The 9,076-nt window shown below is 32.4% G+C and overlaps 2 protein-coding genes and 1 pseudogene across 2 annotated transcripts; 1 reads left to right on the forward strand and 2 right to left on the reverse strand.

The window, feature by feature from the left end:
* Window positions 1-688: 688 nt before the first annotated feature.
* LOC120128363 (glucan endo-1,3-beta-glucosidase 14-like) lies at window positions 689-1,480 on the reverse strand. The gene is made up of 2 exons (XM_039146053.1): window positions 1,090-1,480; window positions 689-756 (listed from the first exon to the last, which is right to left on the reverse strand). The coding sequence occupies exons 1-2, from the start codon at window positions 1,478-1,480 to the stop codon at window positions 689-691; spliced, it is 459 nt and encodes a 152-aa protein (XP_039001984.1).
* A 1,116-nt stretch (window positions 1,481-2,596) lies between these two features.
* On the reverse strand, window positions 2,597-5,049 carry LOC120129520 (annotated as a pseudogene).
* Window positions 5,050-6,229: 1,180 nt separating this feature from the next.
* On the forward strand, window positions 6,230-8,365 carry LOC120128877 (F-box/LRR-repeat protein At1g67190-like). Its single transcript, XM_039146490.1, has 2 exons — window positions 6,230-6,461; window positions 6,834-8,365. The coding sequence occupies exon 2, from the start codon at window positions 6,989-6,991 to the stop codon at window positions 8,246-8,248; it is 1,260 nt and encodes a 419-aa protein (XP_039002421.1). The 5' UTR covers window positions 6,230-6,461; window positions 6,834-6,988; the 3' UTR covers window positions 8,249-8,365.
* Window positions 8,366-9,076: the final 711 nt, after the last annotated feature.

Consider the following 9,076-nt stretch of genomic DNA (forward strand, 5'->3'; position numbering starts at 1 on the left):
AAACATCTTACTTAAGGAAGGGACATAGATCTTTGTGGTAAAAAATTGGTTATGTTGAAACAGATTAGCTTACTGGTAAGATTTATCATTAAGGCGAGCCTTAGAATTTTGACATGGTTTATTGCACTTCTTTATCTTCATTCCAGGCTGCAGTTTATTTCAATAAAATACAGAGTTTTTGCTTTGAGGAGCAGCGTCTTCTTCCCGGAGAGCAGATTGACATGCCTATAAGCCTTTTTTTTTTAAATAAAATAAATAATAGAAAATAAAGAAAGAATGGTTACTGTTATAAAGGCAAAACTCAATTGTGATCTTTATTAACTTGACTCGTTTTCTTGCAGGTTTTCTTCTACATAGATCCCGAGTTTGAAACAGATGCCCGAATGGATGGTATAAACAACATTATTTTATCCTATACTTTCTTCAAGGTTTCTGAAGAATAAAAGGGGAATATTGAAATTCATTGGTGAAAATAGATTATCAATGACATGAGAAGAGAAGTGCTGGGGTTGAGGGAACCAAACTCAAATTTAAGATCCCATTTTCATCTGCAACAGGAACTAGGACTGGTTTATTTTCTGCTTACAGAGAGAAAAGTGGATAAGCTACAATATTTTATGAAAGAAATTCAAGGAGAAGAACATTTTTTGTGAGAATTCTTTCTACCTTGTTTTTGGTGGAAACCTTGTTACTTTCTATTAGGTTCTTTTGGAATCCGCAATGCAGAACCCAACTGCTTGTAGCTATAGATTATGCCTGCAAAAAACATTCAAATCATGGTGAATAACATGATTGAATTCTTGAGAAAACTATAGATTTCTAGAGGAGATACAAGGATATACAGAGAATTCTTTACTTTCAATCTTTTTGCTAGGTGATGAATATACCATCCCTTGTAGAGGACCTTCAAATCATGTCATAAACCGGGGTGCCGTTAGGGTAATAGAGACCATAGTTCCTTTCTGACGCAGGACTGGGTTTAGGGTAGTAGAGACCATAGTTCCTCTACGATGCAGGACAGGGATTTGAGTTCCCATTAAAGAGTGAAAATGTATATGTCCATCGGGATATTGGGTTTCGTCCTCGTGCCTAAATTCTCTTCTATTCTTTTCAACAGGTTATCATTGTGCAACCCTGTATTCTCTGGTGTAGCTCCTGCTTCATCCTCGACACCTCGGGAATGCCAGACCCGGACTTCGATAGTGGTATGTCTCATTGCTTTGATAGCTGAATAAACAGCATCAACTTGAGCATACATGTTACCATGTTTCAAATTGGTAACCGGATCCACCATCCCTTGATTAGGCTGGAGAAGTACATAATCTAGTGGCACTTCGTTAGGGTCATCCTTGTATGCAGAATAAGGATATGCATTGATCACGAAAGGTGTTTTCACTCGAGCATGAAAATCAAGAATTCGGGACGGAGGGAGTATTAATATGCTGTCTTTTTGTTTCTTATTCAAAAACTCTAATATCATACATTAGTTTTGGTTAAGTTTTTTTCTCTACTTGAACAAAAAAATAATCATTAACCCTAAACTATAATCCTAAACCCCAACCTTAGCATAATCATAACTCCTGAAAATCACACTACACGTTAACTCATCTTCAAACTTTAAATCTTATTTTACTATAGCTGATTAATTTTTATTTAATTAATTAGGTTATGTAGGGTTCAAGCAATGAATATACAGTTTTAATTAAGAATAATCTTTTAAAGATATATTTAGGTAATGAACGTCTAAAAATAAAAATTTCCTTATTTTAAAATAAACTAATTATTATAATAGGTTTGTTTTTCTTATCTTTATTATATAATCTTAAACTAAAACTTGTAAAATCATTATTTAAGAGTAGAACAAAAGAGCAATAGATTTTGTATAAAAACATTTTACTTTATAATAATTTATTAATTAAATTTAATAACAAATATTTGATAACTAATTTTCATAAAATATAAATATTTGTTAAATTTTATTACTTCTACCACTAATTTACTTAGTAATTTAATATATAATCTATATAAATAGTAACTAAATATAATTGACAATAAATTTTATAAAAAATAATGTTAATAATAAAATTGTTTTAACGAGAGATAAAACAATCAAATAAATATTAATTATATTTAAGAGTAGAATTATTTTATTGTCATCCATATACAAGTTTTTTTTATTAATATGGGATAAATACAAGATAATATATATTCAAAGGTAATTATCAATCATTCGACATTCAACGTTCACACTAATAATTCTTATGCTCAAATACAAAACCTCAAAAAATAATAACAATTTTTGTACTATCAAAATAGTTTGATTTGTGCTTCATATACAAGAAGTTAGTGGTAAAGTCGTGGGAGTTTATTTTTTTTTAAATCCCAATGGCAGAAACATTTATTTAAACTTTTTTAACCACATGTTACCGATTAGCATAATATTGATAGTTTAATGATAAAATATTTTAAAATTTAAAGACGAATTTAGAATAAGATTAAAATTTGAAGACCTCTTGTGTAATTAATATTGAACTATAATAAAAGTATAACAACCGGATTGACCAAGATGTTACAGTTCAATGGTTTATTATTTGGATTCAATGAAAACTCAATTGACAGCCAAAACAAAACTTCATTAGTCCACAGATTCCAACGAAACATTAACATAAAATTTTGAACTTCAAATCTGATTTAATATTAATCCCCACATCTACTATCACTCTCACACAAGTCTTAAAACGAGTTACCAACTCAAAAGATCCTGTTTGAAGGGCCCATAGTACTTTTCAAGTAGAGGCATCTCACCTGCCAATCAACACAAATTCAATCAGATTTATGCAAAAATAAACCCAATTGAATGTTAAATCAAATGACTTGCATTTTGAATATAGAGGATTTAATAGCACCATGTCTTCATGTGAGATTAAAAGTGAAGGGTCAAAAGGGTCAAGGATAGATTAGGATCCAAATAAAAAAAAAGTTAAAATAAAGGCCTATGTATCGAAAATACAGCCAACCGTTGTGTGTGTGCGCGCGCGCGCACGTGTATCACAAGAAAAAAATTGACATATTCTAGAACATTCCTAAATAAAAAAAATGAAAAAAAAAACATAATCCTAAAGAAATAGAAGCTGAGAAAACTCACATTTTGCCAGTTTTTCTTCAACAATGAAACTAAGAAATTCACACTCATTTGCACATTCTGGAAGATCTGCTTCTCCACCATTGCTACATTCCCTACAGCCACTCCCATGCAAAGAACCTTCTTCAACTGGAACTTCACCATTGCCTTGGTCTCATTCACTTTGGACTCAAGGGATTCCTGGTGAGTAACGAGGGTTGGGAATTTCCCTACATTTGTGCACGAAAAACCACAAGATCATAATTTAGAATCACAAAGTTAGTCTCCCAGAAAATGTCTCAGGCAGTACAAAATAAAAATTGATGAAAACAGATTCGATACAGATATGAAACACTTGCCTGCTTTGTTGAGACCAGGACCCAAGAGATGAGGAATCTGCTTGATGACTGATTCAGAAGCCAAAAAGGCATGATACTTCTTGGCAAGCTTTTTGACCAACTTCTTATTCTTGTTTAGCTTCTTCAGTGCTTCAACATCCATATAATCCAAACCTATCTTCTCAGCCTGCAGTACAAAATAAACCGTTAATAAAGAACTCATTGCACAAACAGCCATCGAAGAATAAAAGTGTTGTTGTAAAGGGTGCACGGGCCACTTCAGGAGCTACAAGAGTTACACAGTTGCCTCGTATACAAGGCATATAATGAGTGTCCACCTGAGTGAATCAGGGCACAATATATGTTATATGTGTATATATGTATATATAACAAGCTAAGTAACTATAATAATAAATTCTGAGAGTGATCCAATGCATCTACGAAACATGCAATTTTATTTTTATCACCAATATGCATAATTTTCTTATGGTTCCATGTTTATTATTGAATATTCAATAATTGAGAAGCAAAGAGTTCAATACTACCCCCTTCTAACTAGTAAAGATGCATCTAATGAAAAAGTTAAAAACAAAGAAATTAAAGGAAAATCACATCAAGCCAGCCTTTTCATTCGTGTCACCTTAAAGAAATGTGTGTCTAGGCTCAGGTGCCATGCACCTATTCAAATGCACTACACCTGGAAGGATTTAAGGCACAATTGTTGTCTCTGTCTAAGGGGAAACACATTGGGACACCTATGCACCATACGTAAGCAAAGTTTCATTTAAGAAAGCGGAAAATTAACCTCTTCAACATGTTGAGCATCACCAAGCATGCAGATCTTCATCTTTGGGCGAATATGTGTGGCAGCTTCACGGAACCACTGAAACGCTTGTCTTTCTGGGGATCATAGTTTTTCAGCCCAATCTGGAGTTCAATGGTTTCAGTAAATTTCCGTTGTTTCTCCTTCGACTGAGCCACGATGGTTGAAATAGCTTCTCTAAGGGCATCACTCTGAAGCTTACTGCAAATAGTAAATAAAAAATCTTTAAAGGAAAGAAAAGAAAAGAACATACTACAACACGCATCATAAATTACTATGATGAAGGATCAATGTAAGCAAAGAAATAAACTCAACAGCCATAAAATGAACAGCCAAAAATGGTACACAGATCAGGTCAATACAAGCACACGAAACCTAAAAATTTACAGAGTTCAAATACAAAACCTAAAAATTTAGAGTCAAAAGCACAATTTTGAAGGCATTGAAGGCATATAATATAAATAAAACAAGAGGAAAAAATTGAAATTTCCAGGTCCAAAATGTAAAGTTGGATATTTAGTTTCAGAATATATGTAAAAGGATGGAAAATCAGAGAAAACAAATTCCCGACTGATAAAATGAAGTAAAAAGAATGAAAAACTAAAATTACCTCATCTCTGAAACTCCTTTCCTTCCGGGAACAAACCTACCAACAACTAATCTGTAAAACAAAGTTTGAAGTTATCAACAAGCAAAGAATGTAAGGAGTAATGTTAGATCTGAGAAAAGAAATGAAAGTTACAGATATGGAAGGTTTAAAGAGAAAGAGGAGAGAGTCACTACCGGAGAGAAGAGAAGCTATTCTTAAGTGGATACTAGAAAAATATATAGGAAAACAGCGACAATAAAACCCTAGCAGGCAATAATATTGGGCCATGGTCGGGCCTAGCCTTAGTTCGATTTGGATCGCTTCTCGATTTTAATCGAATTAACTGATCAAACCGAATTTATTTGATAATTGATTTTTTAATATTCAAATGATGATTAATTTTATTTGAAATTTATTAATTAATTGAAATAACATAAAATATTAAATATTAAATAAATTATATATATAAATTATAAAAAATTAAGACTCAACTGTTTTTTAATTAGACTCATTAAATTTTAACCTAATTAGATTTTAATCCAAATAAAAAATGATTCAATTAAACTTAAATTAATTTAACTAAAATAATTTATAAAAAAATTCGGTTCAATTAATGATTTAAAAAAAACGGTTGGTTAAAGAATAAAGTTCGATTAATTCAATTTTAAAGAATTTGATTTGGTCGGTGGTGGAATTGACCGTTTGAACACCCCTATCTAAACCTAAATTATCATTCTTAGATTTAAATATAAACTATCAGATTGATCATTTTCTTTTTATATTTGCATAATTTTTGTTTATTAAATTTAAAAAGTTATATTTTGATCATTTATATTATCATTATATTATATTTTAATCAGTTACATTATCTATTGCTACATTTTTATCATTAAATCAGATTTATTTCGTTGGTTTTAAAACTTTTTTTTTTACATTTTAAAGTCAGGTTAATTTTTCAGAGAGTACTATGGATTTTGGATATTAAAGGCTTGCGCTAAAATTTTTAATAAAATCAGTAAGACGACTTCATTTGCATAGCGTTTGGAGAAGAAAAGTGAGAATTTAATGATTTTTTTATATAAATATTAATATCTAATTTATTAATCGATTAATTTAAATTGATTACTGTAAAATCAAATGTAATCATTTTATTATAATTTATTCGTAATCGTAAAGATTCGAATTATTGACTTTAAATCCACAATACTAAGTGTTGGCAGAATTTGATGATTTTTGAATTAATGAAAAACTATATAAATATAAAAAATAGTTTACGTACTATATAAAACAAAACAATTATTCAAAAATAGGCAAATGAAAATAAAATTAAAAGAAGTTATGAAACGAAGAGACAGATATTGGTTTGATTTGCTTAACAGAGAGGTGCAAAAGGAACGAGCGTTCTCTAATGTCTATTGTTTGATTTGATTCTCCAAACATTTTCATTAAAAAACAATACCCAATCGAAAAGAGTAAGGAAACCTCGAATCCAACTCATCCACACAGCTGCTTGTTTTTTCTTCATCACTCACTTTAAATCATTAGTCGCCGCCCTTTTGAAAATCTCTTCTTCTTCTTCTCTGATCACGGGTAAGGGTTTTTTTTTCATTTGATGTGAAATTTTAGATATTTATCAAATGCTCAGATGCTAAGCCTTCATTTTTTTTTTGAATTTTGGATTTATATGTACTTTGAATTCTGGGATTATTCTATTTACAGAGTTATTGAATTGGTTTTAGACCCTAAAAGCACATGTTTTAACAACCCAGTACTTGATTTTGAATTTGATCCTTTGCTTGAAGATATTAGATCTTTATTTATTCGGAATACAATGAGATTATGTTACTTAAATTTCCCTCTGAAACCCCTTCCCCCTATTATACGCTTAAATTTGCTTTATTTGTATGTGAAATCTGTTTGAAGGTATAACTAAGGTAATGTTTTTGTGACCTTTCAACACAGGACTTTTCTCCCTCCTGGGAAAGAATACTTGGGCAATGATTCAACCCATGTCAATTTTATTTGTTGAGTTGTGAAGAATTTGTGTTTGCTTGAATCTACTTGAGTATCTTCAGAAAACCCAATTTGTGGATTTGAGGCTTCTCATCTTTGTCGCAATGGAGCAGCTACCGGTTGAAGTCATTGGAAACATTTTGTCTCGATTTGGAGGTGCCCGGGATGTGATTATAGCCTCAACAACATGTAAAAAATGGCGAGAAGCTTGTCGGAAACACCTTCACGCCCTATCATTTAACTCTAATGATTTTCCTCCTTATCGTGACATTACGCCTAGACAATTAGAGATCCTGATTACTCAAACAATATTCCAAACTACCGGATTGCAAGGCCTATCGGTTTTGATAGATGATGTTGCTGAGTTCCCGGCTTCAACCGTTATTGCTTGGCTTATGTATACCAGGGAAACCTTACGCCGGTTGTTTTACAATGTCCGGACTAGTCCACATGTTAACATCCTTGAAATTTGTGGGAGGCAAAAGATGGAAATTTTGGCACTAGCCCACAATTCAATAACAGGAGTTGAACCTAATTTTCAGAGATTCCCTTGTTTAAAGTCCCTCTCTCCGAGTCATGTTAGTATTTCAGCTTTGGATTTGAATCTTTTGCTCACTGCATGTCCGAAGCTTGAGAGCCTAGAACTTATTAGTCCAGAGATAGCGATGTCAGATGCTCAAGTGACAGTGGAATTGAGCAGCCCTACGTTAAAGAGTATTTATGTTGAAGCGATTAGTTTGGATAAATTTATGCTGGAGGCGGATAGTATCGAGCGCTTACACTTGAGGGATTGTGCCCTTGAACTTTTTGAACTGATTGGGAAAGGTACTTTGAAATATTTTAAGATTGATGATGTTAGCGTGATACATCTCGACATTGGTGAGAATATCAATGATCTCGAGGTAGTTGATGTTAGTAACTTCACAATTATCTGGCCAAAATTCTATCAGATGATTTCAGGATCCTTGAGATTGAAGAAGCTTCGGCTTTGGGATGTGGCCTTTGATGATGAAGACGAGGTTGTGGACTTGGAAACAATTGCTATTTGTTTTCCACAGTTGAACCACCTTGCATTAAGTTATGAATTGAGAGATGGTGTAATGCATTATGGCCTCGAAGGGTCTTCTAATTTGGAGAATGTTACAGTGCTAGAGCTCGGATGGACTGTAATTAATGATCTCTTTTCGCATTGGGTTGAGGATCTACTAGAACGGTGCCCAAATCTTAGAAAAATCATTATTTTTGGATCTATCTCCGAATCCAAGTCGCATGAAGAATGCCAAATATTGGCCAATTTCACCTCATCTATTGTTCGGTTAATGAGGAAATATATGAATGTAGAGGTGCAGTTTGAATATGAGTAACATTTTCTCAGTTGATTTATGAATTTTATGAGCAGATATGAAGGTAAGATTCACATATTGCTTGAATTTCTTCAGTTTGGTTAAAAGGTATACGCAAATGGAAGAATATCGTTAACATTTCACCCAATAGTCTTCTTGCTCCTTTGTAATTATTGAACCATTTTGTTTTATTGAAAAATTGAAGATTCTTTCTCCATAATTTAAACATGGTGTCACATAGACACCCTTCTTGTTGTATTAGTGTTATATCAACGATTTTGATGAAGCTTAAGTTTCTAAATGCTTCATCTAAAAACAATATACTGCTATGTGTGTATAGACAAGCCTACCTCAATAGAGTAACTTCATTTTAGAGTTCATGAACTTTCCATAGTGGGAGAAAGATCAATACATGTGATGAATTGTTTTTCCATGACATTTAAGGTTAGCTGATTCTTCTGAAAACTTGACTTCTATTTGAAAATTTTCTGCTTGGCCCTCGAACCATGCCGGGTTTATATGGCCAAGCACCACTAACCAACAAGTAGCAGTCTTTGCCTTTAAGATTTCAAAGCAAAGGAAGAATAATTGTCCAGTTGTTTCCTTTGCCAAAAACTATTTTGGGTTGCAGATGATGTATGGGAATACTAGAACAAATGTTATAATTCAAATTCCATTTACATGACCATATTGGCATATAGTTTGACCTAAAAAACGAAATCAGATCAGAAGGACCGATGGATAAAAATAATAAGAAATAGTGAGACCATTCGATGTCTACAGTGAGTTCTTAGCTCTTTTAGTCCATCATAAAGCTACTCGTCAAATTATTTCTAGACTCTTTCTACT

Source organism: Hibiscus syriacus, unplaced genomic scaffold (genome assembly GCF_006381635.1).
Source record: "Hibiscus syriacus cultivar Baekdansim isolate YM2019G1 unplaced genomic scaffold, ASM638163v2 tig00001644_pilon, whole genome shotgun sequence".
NCBI lineage: Eukaryota > Viridiplantae > Streptophyta > Magnoliopsida > Malvales > Malvaceae > Hibiscus > Hibiscus syriacus.